We start from the raw sequence: 11,805 nt of genomic DNA on the forward strand, positions 1-11,805 counted from the left end.
CCCACGTTATAAGAAAGGTGGGATGTAGAAGAAGGGAGGTTTTCAAGTCCCCGAGAAAAGAAGAAATATTTAAATTTCGAATTATAGGAACTTCAAAACTTACTCTTTTGAATACTTACTTGTTGAAAATTCGGAGCAGATTCTGTTCTGAATAGCTTGTACTTCGATTGGTGTACAGATCTCAATATAACTTCGATAAGGCTGAAATTCGGAGGTTAGATGGAAGAGACAGAGACGAACAACTTTGATGAAGAAAGTTTTTCGATCTGAGCTTCCGAACTAGACGTTTCGAGGCTTGCAAGAAGACGGATATGCACAGTAACGGGAAAAAATGCAGTGGGTGTGCGTTGGCTTGTTTGCGCAGCAGTGATGCTTCGATGGCAGCAGGCTGGAACGCAGGGCTGCAGGAAGGGGGGCAGCAGGGGCTGCTGTGCAAGGTTGCAAGCGCACGGGCGCGCGGGCTGCAGCGAAGGCTCGGCTAGCTCGGGCTAGGGGCTGCTTTGTGAATGAGTTTTGGTTTTCTGTTTTGTGGTTAGAGTCGTGCTGATAACGTGTTTAAGGATATGTGTATTGAGAGAGATTGATGAGAGAATTGTGTGTATTATTATTGAGAATAGGAGCCCTATATATAGGGATTACAAAGTGCTAGTTCTAATATTACAAGGAATACCAATCCGTGTAGGATTGGGAAATCTAGAACCTTCTCTCCTATTGCTACTCCTAGTTTGATAAGGCACACTAAATCGATATTCCTTCAACAAACTGCAGATTATCAAACATTATATGTTGATACACTTTAGGTGGAAGATGATTAAACTAAACAGAAAAGTGACTCTGAAGTGGTAAATGATTGAACTAGGTGCTAGTGTGATTGTGATCAAAAACAATATTTGGAAAGGTATCCTTAGTCGGATACATTCATAATTTCTCTTTATTTTCTGTCACCGTGCATGTGAGGCAATCAATTCCAAGGAAACAACTTTGTCCAGAGCACTGGTGCCCCGAGGGCAAAAAAAGAAAAGAAAAGAAAAGAAAAGAGAAAGTTTCTATATAGTTCACGCCTCGAATCATACACACCGCACATATACCTATTGACCGACGCATTAACGACTTTCAAGTCCACCACACTGGAGCAAGTTGGATGATTAAGTTGAGGAACAGCAACAAGAACTAGGTATGTACACACGTTTGTCTAACTCTAATCTAGGTTTGATCTGTGTTTCGTGATGTCAATGGAGATATAGTAGCATATTTCTAATATAGTCAACTCTCATTCTAGCCGCGAATAAAGGATTAGATAGCCAACAACACTTCAACCTCCATCTTCATCCAACATATCATCTCCGGTCCAGCCAACTTTGGCCACCTGATCCATAGACAGTGCCTATCTGTTTCCGGAACAAAGACTTCAACCTCCTCGTCGCCGGTGGGTCTTCTTTCTCGCTGGAGTTCTGCACTCAGATCTCACGGTTTGATTTACAGTTTTTGTTTTCACATATAGATTCTAATTTCTTTTCCCTTTGTATATCAGCAATCTTTAGTGTTCATCACGTATCTTATCTTGTGGATAGCATGAAATGTTCCTCATAGTTCTTATTCCTATTCTTATACCCTGAACCTATTGTTTTGTTAAAGTTGGAAATTCTTATTCCTATTTCCATCTAGAATTGCATGCCTTGTTTTGTTAAAGTTAAAAGTTCTTATTCTTATTCCCTTCTAGTACTGCATGCCAAACGTGTCCTCAAGTTTGGATATTTTGTATCAATTATTTCGTTTTACGATCGAGCTTACGACCTCTCTCTCTTTGGTCTTTGATATCTAAAGCTTGTCTCAAGTCACGATTGTCTTTTGTATTTATTTTCAGTGTGATATCTGCTTGACTTCTGGTTAGATTTCAATGGCATTTAGTACCCAGAGATCCCTTGCATCTCTTCCTCCGGCTGAATCAGGTCCTCGGTGGAAGCACGACGTCTTTCTGAGTTTCAGGGGTGAAGACACCCGCAAGGGTTTTACATCCCATTTATATCACGAATTGCATTATTGGCAAGCAATCAAGACTTTCAAGGATGACCGAGAGCTTGATATAGGATCACGTATTTCTCCAGAGCTCTTGAGCGCTATTCGAGAATCACAACTTGCAATTGTTGTTCTCTCCCCTCACTATGCTTCTTCCACCTGGTGCTTGGATGAACTAACAAAGATTATCGAGTGCATGGAGGCAAGAAATGCAATTCTGCCAATATTTTATGAGGTAAATCCCTCGGACGTACGAAAACAACGAGGGAGTTTTGCAGAAGCCTTCACCATGCATGAAGAGAAGTTTGGAGAGGTCGACGCAGAGAAGGTGAAGCAATGGAGAGTCGCATTAACAAAAGCGGCCAATCTTTCAGGGTGGGATTCAAAGAATTACAAGTAAGCAAATGAATGAATAACAACCATCGTTTAGATTTATTCATTTCTAATTTATAATAATCTAGTCGTTCCTCTTTTTTTGGTTTTTTTTGTTTTTGTTTTTAACAGATACATAGATAGATGACACATACATGTATATGTAAATATATATGATTAGTTTACCTTTCTTTCGTTTTTTTTTTTTTTTTGGTTTCCTACAGGTCTGAAAGAGAGCTCATCGAAGACATTGTAAAATATGTGTGGAGAAAAGTCCATCCTAATCTTAAATTGTTAGATTCCACAGAGCCGCTAGTCGGAATTGACTCTACACTTCAACAACTAGGTTTGCTTTTAGCTCAAGAGGCTAATGATGTACGCTTTATAGGAATATGGGGGATGGGTGGTATAGGGAAGACCACCATAGCTAAGTTGGTTTTTCAGAAAATTTCTCATCATTTTGAACTTGCGAAGTTTCTTACTAATGTCAGAGAGGTGTCTGCAAGACATGGTACTCTAGTTGATTTACAAAAACAACTTCTTTCTCCAATGTTGAAGGAAAGTATTACAGAAGTTTATGATGAAATGCAGGGAACCTTGTTTACTAAGAATTGCTTGAGTAATAAAAAGGTTCTTCTTGTTCTTGATGATGTGGATCAAGTCAATCAACTAGAGAAATTGGCTAAACGTGAAGATTGGTTTGGTGCAGGAAGTAGAGTCATCATTACAACTCGAGATGAACGTCTGCTAGTTGAGCATGGCATAGAGTTGATTTATAAAGTTGAAGGGTTAAATGATGAAGAAGCTCTGGAGCTCTTCAGTCAAAATGCTTTTCAAAAGGATCAATATGACGAAGGTTTGCTAGAATTGTCCAAGTCTTTTGTAAATTATGCTAGAGGGCTTCCATTAGCTCTTAAAGTTTTGGGACGGTCTTTATATAAGAGAGGCCGAGATGAATGGATTAGTGCATTGGGCAAACTAAAGAAAAGTCCTGGTAGAGAAATTTTTACTTCACTCAAAATAAGTTATGATAGACTAGATGAGACAGACAAGGACATTTTTCTTGATGTAGCATTTTTCCATAAGGGGAAGGACAAGGAGGAACTACTTGAAATACTAGACAAAACTTATGACTTTTCCAGTCTTCTTGGGATAAATGTTCTCATTGAGAAGTCTCTCCTGACTATTAGTAAATCCCTCTATAATAATTCACGCACCAACGTGGAGATGCATGATTTGATACAAGAAATGGCATGGGAAATTGTTCGTCAAGAGTCTCCCGATGAACCTGGTCGACGCAGCCGTTTGTGCCATCATATGGACATATTTCATGTATTCATAAACAATTCGGTAAGATGTTATGTAGAAATATAAAGTTAATAAGAAAAAGAATGATTTGTGTTTTTTCTTCTCCTTCTTGAATGAGGTATTAATTTTCCATATATTTATTATTAATTTTAGGGAACACAAGCACTCAAGGGCATTGTCCTCCGCTTGCCCGAATTGGAAAAGGCGTACTGGAATTGTGAAGCCTTCTCCAAAATGTCTCAACTAAGGTATGTTGAATTTCAGAATGTGAACATACCTTCAGGCCCAAGTTTTCTTCCCAAGACTCTGATAACTCTCAAATGGAGTTGGTATCCTTCCAAATGTCTTCCATATGACTTTCAACTGCATTTCCTTACTGAGCTTAAGATGCCTAAAAGCAACCTTGTTCAGCTTTGGGAGGGAGCACAGGTAATTAATTAAGAGGAACCCTAATTGAGCTAAACAAGCCTGGTTGCTTTTCTTTTCTTTTTTTTTGAAAAATGCCTGGTTGCTTTTTATTTTACTTAAGATGCCATGTCATTGTTATATATATATATTCTGAGTAGCACATCAAGGCTAGGTTCATTTTTTTCTAAAAGATAACCAAAAAGAGACAAACTTCGTATCTATTTAGTATTTACCTACAAAAATGGGGATGTATATTGAGTAAATAGGCTTGTGTATAAAATTTCTCACAAGAAAAAACAGAGTTTTTTTTTTTTTTTTTTAAAGTTTATTATATTACCATTTCCATGTATTGGACAGGATTTGCCCAACTTGAAATATTTGGATCTCGTATACTCAGAAAACTTGACCAAGACCCCAGATTTCACACGCACTCCTAATCTTAAGGAGCTGGTACTTCGACATTGTACAGATTTAGTTGAAATCCACCCTTCCATTGCAATGCTCAAAAGGCTTGAGAGATTGGATTTATCAGACTGTACAAGTATTACGAGTCTCCCTACGGAGTTTGAAACGGATTCTCTTAAGTTTTTCAGTGTTAAGCATTGCTCAAAACTGAAAAAGATTCCAGAATTTGGGGAACAGATGAAAAATTTGTTACAGCTTTGGCTAAGTGGGACTGCTATTGTGAAAGTCCCTTCATCAATTGACCGCCAAGTTGGCCTTAAATATCTTCAGCTACATGATTGTGAAAGTCTTTTGTGTCTTCCCAATGCCATATGCAATCTGAAGTTTCTCTTACAGCTGGATATCTCCAGATGCTCAAAATTTGAGAAACTCCCAGAGAACTTGGGGAAGATGGAGAGTTTAGAGTATTTTCGTATGAATGAAACTTCGATAACAGACTTGCCGCCCTCCCTTTCACTTTTGAAAGATCTCCAAGTACTAGAGTGTCGTGGATCACCAATAAAGAAGCAAGATGGGGGCTTCTGGGGTTTGTTTGTAAGAAAGAGTCCAGAACCTTTGGGCTTGGTGTTGCATTCTCTAAATGGTTTACGCTCCTTGAAGCAGTTAGATCTAAGTGATTGTAATATTTGTCAAGGAGGTATCCCGGATGACATTGGTTGCTTGTCCTTTGTACAACAGTTGGATCTTAGTGGAAATAATTTTGTTACCTTACCTTCAAGCATCAAAAGGCTTTCGAATCTTCATGTATTTCGGTTGCAGAGGTGCCAAAGGCTTCAGCAAGTACCAGATCTTCCATCAACCAGTTCATTACATATATCTGCAGACGACTGCATTTCTTTGGTAATGTTGCCACAACCATCAGAGTTGAGGAGATCTTCCATCAAATCACGGGGCTTTTCTTTCACTTCTGCCAATTGCTTTGGACTGGTTGACAATGAAGGCTGTAATAATGGAATATTTTCAATGCTGAGACGACTGGCCTCTCAGGTACTCTCTCTCTCTCTCTCTCTCTCTCTCTCTCTCTTGTATAACACGAATAATCCTTTGGTACATACAGGGGATCTCCACCGATTATGGTAACTTTTCTTTCAATATTGTAAGTCCTGGAAGTAAAATTTCAGAGTGGTTCGCGTTCCAAAATGAGGGAGATTCACTAATTGTGGAGCTTCCTCTTCCGGATTCATGGAGATCATCAAAGTGGATGGGGCTTGCTTTTTGTGTCATGTTTGCAGATGATCCAGCAGCTTCTCTTGAATATGACTATTCAGTAATTGAATGTTCATCAGAAGGGATTGACTCTCTATCCTGGCAGTTGGGAAAAAAGGGCAATCTTGTGAAAGATCACTTTTGGGTATTTTATTTGCATCGTCAAGAATATTGGAACAATACCACAGCCAGTAGTCATATTAGGTTTTCATTACAAACGTATTGCCGTTCAAACCAGGTACCATTAGTCTTGAGTATTGATGAGCTCAGCAAGTATGGGAATCTTGTGACCAAGGGTGCATATAATGTGAAGAAATGCGGGGCACGTTTGGTGTTCGAAGATGATTTGGACGAACTCCTCAACGGAACGATGAACAACATCCTTCAGCCAACAAGTGAATACTGTGACGAGGAGGAGTCAGGTCCAGGTAGAAGTGGTATCTCTGACAATGAATATTACTCTGCTGAAGAATGAAGCAAGAGTACAAACTAATGGTAGCTGCTGTGCTTGATGCTTCTTTATTCATTAAAACTCAGCGAAAGCTGATAATGATGATGGTAAGTTACCATCTGAAGATGGTATATAGCTAATGGTCTTGCTGGTTCTTAATTAGTTATTGTAAACTATTGTTTTGTTCAGATTCATGTTAGCCTAACAGAGGCTTTAATATTCCGAAAGTACCTTTTTGTTTTCTTGTTAGAATGGTTCCTGTTGTAAGACAAATCTTTAGAAATTAATGAAGTTTTTTGGAAATTAGTAATTAGGTAATAGTCCTACTTCTACGGTCTAACTTTAGGAATGATCCATACGTTTTGCTGCAAAAAATGACTCGAATTCAACTGACAAATTGACAATGTCCAGGTGTCCAACTACAATTTTTTTTTTTTTGAATATGAAATTTCATTAAACTCAACAGTGATTGCAATCACTTAGAATGACATCCCTGATACATCGGGGAGCAATAACAAACAATACTTGACTTTCTAGAGAAATCGAAGCATTTTGCAAGGTTATGGACTGCTCTATTAGCTTCTCCGGAGACATGCTGCACCTTAAACTCTAGTTTTCACCGTAAGAAATCCCTTACGTCTTCCAATATCAAACCCAGGCTAGAAAGATCAATGGCTTCTCTGTTGAGAGCTTGGGTTAACACTAAGCAATCAGTCTCAAAGGTGACCCTCTCCAACTGTAGAGTCTCTGCAAACTTCATGCCTTCCAATAAGGCCAATAACTCAGCAAATGAAAAAAAAAAAAAAGGAAGAAGAAGAAGGGGTTTTGACTATTTACCCTAATTCTAGGGATTTTTTGCCCCTTTACACCACCTACTTATTTTTTCCCCCTAATTCTGAGAATTCTAAAAAACAGGCCTGCTAATGGTAATTTATGGACTAAAAGTGTAGGTAATGGTAATTTGCTATAATTAATTTAGCCAAGATATTAATAAGAAGAAAAACAAATCTTGTGATTTCTAAAAGTTTACAATTTCAAATTAGGTAGTTTGTGTATTTGTTTTTTATTTTTTCTTTTATACTGCTCATTAGCTTTCAACCCTACTAAATTTGGACAGGTCTAAATCTATTTTGTTCTTTGTTTTCTTGTACGACGAGTATATTTTGGATTGTTCAAAATTCTATTAACCAATTACGTATTGTTGAAAATTTTAAACTAAAAAGATAAATTTGTTTATTGTTTTAGGAAAAAGGGATGCAGATAATAGCAAAGAGAATTGAGATTATGAGTTATGCTTTTATTGATAATAGCAGTCTTTTTATATAGAGGATTATAAGCATAGAATCAGGGTCTTACAAGGAAACATAATTGTACAATGATTAGGATATCTACAAAGATATCTCCCAGAATATTTGTAAGACTAATGCTATTACAACTCGGACAAGTAACTAGAGTTTGGGCCAGACACACAATATAGATATTCATAAACATTTATAAAAATATTTACCAAAAGAAAATTTAGCCCAGTCTAATTCGAAATCCTAGCTCCGTCCCTGTACACAAGGTAATGAAAATGAGCCACATAAGGAGAGGAAGAAAGGTAATTCATTAGGAAAATGAAGGAAAAATAAATGAGATTGTTGGGTGCTTGAACTAATATAGAAGGAGTTTATAACGGCGGTAGCCCTGACATCTCGGCTGGCCATGGCCTCGCCGATGTCACATGGTTCTGCTGCAGAATGGGGACTGAATGTGTCTGTTCGGGTAGTCCATTGTGATTGGGTTGCTCAAGATTTCTAGCAAGTGAAGTTTGGTTTCGAGTTTTTGGCAGGGGATCTCTGGGAGGTGGCCGATCTTGTGTTGATGGAGGCTTGGATTGACGGCGGGATTCGAAATCGGTGGCGGTGTCGATCGGGTCGGTGAAATCGAGGCGGATTCGTGGTGATACAGCTTGTGGCGGCGTGGTTCGTCGGGTTTTTAGGTCATGGCGGACTCGGAATGGCGAGAACATGGCAGAGCAGGCACAGAGGCGGAGCTCCACTGGAAGGTTTGGTGGTCTGGAGGTGGAGGTGGAGGCTGTACTTGGGCCAAGCCAGGCCTGATGGGCCTTGAGTGGGCCTTCTTCTTGGGCTACTTTGGACTGCATAATTTTGGGCTAGGGTTTTTGGCCCTAGGCCCATCTTTATATTTTTAGTTTTAGTCTAATTACAATAATTTCCTTGTATTAGGAAACTAAACATTTGTGCACACTCTATGTTTCTCTGACGCGTTTGGAGTAGTACCAAAAGAGGATTCCCGCTATGTTTATGCACATGAATATCTAATGATTAGGTCTATTTGTATGTACCACTGTGGGTACTACCACTATCTTCTTGTCTGTCTGTTGATGGCAGCAGAAGAGTATGTAACGGTTATTTTTTGCTTTAGATAAATATATTGGCACCAAGATTTGAGTTAAAATATATATATATATATATATATATATATATATATATATACAGATCCTATCCAGAGTGAGGCCTCGCTTTGAAATTTTAGAGTGAGGCCTCGCTTTGAAATTTGGGAGCGAGGTTAGGGTTTAGGCTCAGTTTTCGGTCGCATATCCACATATCAACCGTTCAGTTTTTAGGTACTAATGTATAGATCATCTATGCAAAATTTCAACGAAATTGATGGTCTTTAAGGTATCTAACACTCTTAAACCAATGGATGAACTGAATCTGTCCAACCTGAACTGTATTAACTAAAAGGCAGTTATCAGTGCCTTAACGACTATCAATTTGGCTGAAATTTTGCAGAGGTGATCTATACATTAGTACCTAGAAACTGAACGGTTGAGATGTGGATATGAGACCGAAAAATGACCATAAACCCTAACCTCGCTCTGAAATTTCAAAGCGAGGCCTCGCTCTGAAATTTCAAAACGAGGCCTCGCTCTGGATAGGATCTGTGTGTGTATAAGGAGTTTATAAAAGTTTAATGCACTAATTATTAACTTTAATTAACCACGTGGTGTGGTGTGTTGGTCGAACGGCCTAGTCTGGAACCCCCAGGTCTAGCTTTCGAATCTCAGCTCCATCCCGTGGCCAGCAGATTTGAGGGACCCTTTGTGTTCGTGCGTCTGCGGTGCAGTGGATTAGTCTGACTTTCGCCTCAATGTCGGTACAGGTGTCCTGGCGCTGGGATATCACTGCATGAGTATGTGAGTTACTAACAGCTAATTACTTGATAAAAAAAAATTATTAACTTTAATTAAAAATTAATTCAAAGAAATCTTATTTAGAAAATAAGCTGAATCTTTATTTTATGAAATCTTGTTTGACCTTCATTAATTATGTCAGGATGACAATCTATTGAATTTATTAAAAAATCTGCATAAATATACAATTAAATTATTTAAAAAATTGTGTGGATTGCATTCAACATAGTGGATGAATTTTGGACCACGTACGTACCAAGCCTAACAGCGCCTAATCGGTTTCGGATTGCTTCACTCACCAAACTGCTAGATATGTCCTTGGTTATCAATGTACCCTAGCTTTTGGGGCATTCACAGTTAAAGTACTGTAGGCGTGAGCAATAGAAAACCCAGTGCGCAGCTGGGTTATATGATTGAATTAGCTTGCTAGGGTAAAATGACAGATGATAATAGCACCATGTGGTGGCGGAGAAGCTAGCGCAATCCCTACAGGTTGATTCACCTTTGAGCATTTGATTCACTAATTAGAAACATACCATTAACAAGAACAACCCATGCGAAGTTGCATGAGCTATTAACTATAGTTTAGTACACTAAACCCTCAGATTTAGCTAGCTTTCTGATATAATACTTGACTTAACGTACAATCTTCTATATCTCAGGTTTGTGTCATTTTTTTTTTTTTTTTGAGGAAAAGAGATAACTTCATTCAGATATCAAGGGCCAGAAGGCTCATACATCCAAAATTGTCTTACACCAAACTCATAAATGGTATAAGCTACCAGATAAAGGACAGACTACCTTCACTGTTAACACATTCGCTCAATTATTGAGCCTAAACACAAGAAATAAAAACCACCCTACTAACCTCCCGTGAAGTAGTAGCCTAGTCGCCTAGAGACCGCAATTGGTGTACAACTAGAGATACTAAGATGCAAGTAGTAGAAATTCAACTTCTAGTGAAAGGCAAAGGAAGCTGGAAAAATTAAATCTTTCCTTTGCCCTTGTCCCTAGGGCTAGGGCCAGTTTCAGTACTAGTAGGATAAGTAATCTTCAGGGGAGTACCATCCAGTTTCTTGTTTGCACGTTGAGTCTTGTTCTTGCTTCCAAGAGGCTTACCAGACTTCTTTTTCAACGAGACCAAAGTGAGGTCGCCATCCTCCTCAATGAGACCAAGTGCCTCAGCATGCAGTGTTGGAATCTTGCCACCCAAGATTGTTTTAAACTTCTTGGGACTAGGATGGCAAGCACTACCACGCTCCTGCTTTTTGGACAGCAAAACAGGCTGGTGCTTCTGTGTACCTGGAGTAATAACAGTGTCACTAGAAATAGCCAGTTCGGGAACCTCACCAGTATTGACTACTGTTGGAGCCGACTCACTGGGGGAAGATGGGGTCGGGCGCTCCACTCGATGAAAACCAGGCCGCTTCTTCCTTGGGACGGTCGGGGAAGGAGAGAGAAGGTCTCCCTGATGCTTAGCAGAGAAGGCAAAGGAATTCCCTGAGGTCGAAACTCCGGGAAAGTGTAAAACCCTAGGTGCAGGGTTTACTGTGGTGGGTTCCTCACAAGAAAGGCCAGCATGTGTGAGCAAACCACATTGAGTGCATCTCCCCCGCAGATGCTCGAATTAAAACTGCAGTATGGGTTCAACCCCAGTATCTAGGAAGACTTGTCTTTCCAGCAAGATCGGTTTAGATATGTCATGAATGAATAAAACCCTAATCACCCCCTTCTTAAATTCCTTCTTGTCATACTCCAAAAAACCGCCCAAAAGGTTGCCAATCAAGGTGAGATTCTCGGGTTCTTCATACAGAGGAGGTATGCCAGAAACCCTAGTCCATATCCGCAGATGTTTAAACGGAAGTTCATGCAGAGGCTTGACTCCATCGTACACTTCAAAACAGACCGGGGCTCGGTCAAAACACCATACGCCCCCTCGAAGAACCTTATTTCGATCACGTGCAGTAGCGAAAGAGAACAAGAACAGGACCAGGACGCTCTTGAACCCTAAAATCCTTATCCACCATCCAGGTTCGGTGGAAGTGAGACATGAATGCCTTTGGGTCTATGGGTTTCTGAGTCAAAGGCTTTCCGAGGAGAAAAGATTGGGAGGACTTCCGCACTGGACCTCCGCCAATCTTCCCCAAGTCAGGGGCGCGTCCCCCTTCGGCCAGGGCAAGCTAGGCAGCAAAACTCGCCGTTACCGCGTCAATGGATGCCATAGGTAGGAAGAGAGAGTAGGTAGAAGGAGGTGGAGAATGGTGAGGGAAGCTAGGAGGCCGTAGGCAACTAGGGTTGAGAGAAAAACTCTCCTAGGGTTTTTCGATATCCTAATCTCAGGTTTGTGTCATTAATGTTGTCCTTCATGACTTAATTAATC

At 39.7% G+C, this 11,805-nt stretch overlaps 1 protein-coding gene across 3 annotated transcripts; it reads left to right on the top strand.

Annotated features, from left to right (window-relative positions):
• Positions 1 to 1,051: 1,051 nt before the first annotated feature.
• Positions 1,052 to 6,547, top strand: LOC112169204 (TMV resistance protein N). Of its 3 annotated transcripts, none has more exons than XM_024306195.2 (7): positions 1,052 to 1,174; positions 1,280 to 1,469; positions 1,865 to 2,412; positions 2,613 to 3,738; positions 3,850 to 4,125; positions 4,462 to 5,556; positions 5,627 to 6,547. In XM_024306195.2, the coding sequence occupies exons 3-7, from the start codon at positions 1,898 to 1,900 to the stop codon at positions 6,248 to 6,250; spliced, it is 3,636 nt and encodes a 1,211-aa protein (XP_024161963.1). In that variant the 5' UTR covers positions 1,052 to 1,174; positions 1,280 to 1,469; positions 1,865 to 1,897; the 3' UTR covers positions 6,251 to 6,547. The 3 variants fall into 3 exon arrangements, with proteins under 3 accessions (XP_024161963.1, XP_024161961.1, XP_040365096.1); XM_024306193.2 differs by having other exon boundaries at positions 1,280 to 1,426; XM_040509162.1 differs by lacking the exon at positions 1,052 to 1,174 and having other exon boundaries at positions 1,220 to 1,469.
• The last annotated feature ends 5,258 nt before the right edge of the window (positions 6,548 to 11,805 follow it).

This window comes from Rosa chinensis, chromosome 6 (genome assembly GCF_002994745.2).
Source record: "Rosa chinensis cultivar Old Blush chromosome 6, RchiOBHm-V2, whole genome shotgun sequence".
In the NCBI taxonomy this organism is placed as follows: Eukaryota; Viridiplantae; Streptophyta; class Magnoliopsida; order Rosales; family Rosaceae; genus Rosa; species Rosa chinensis.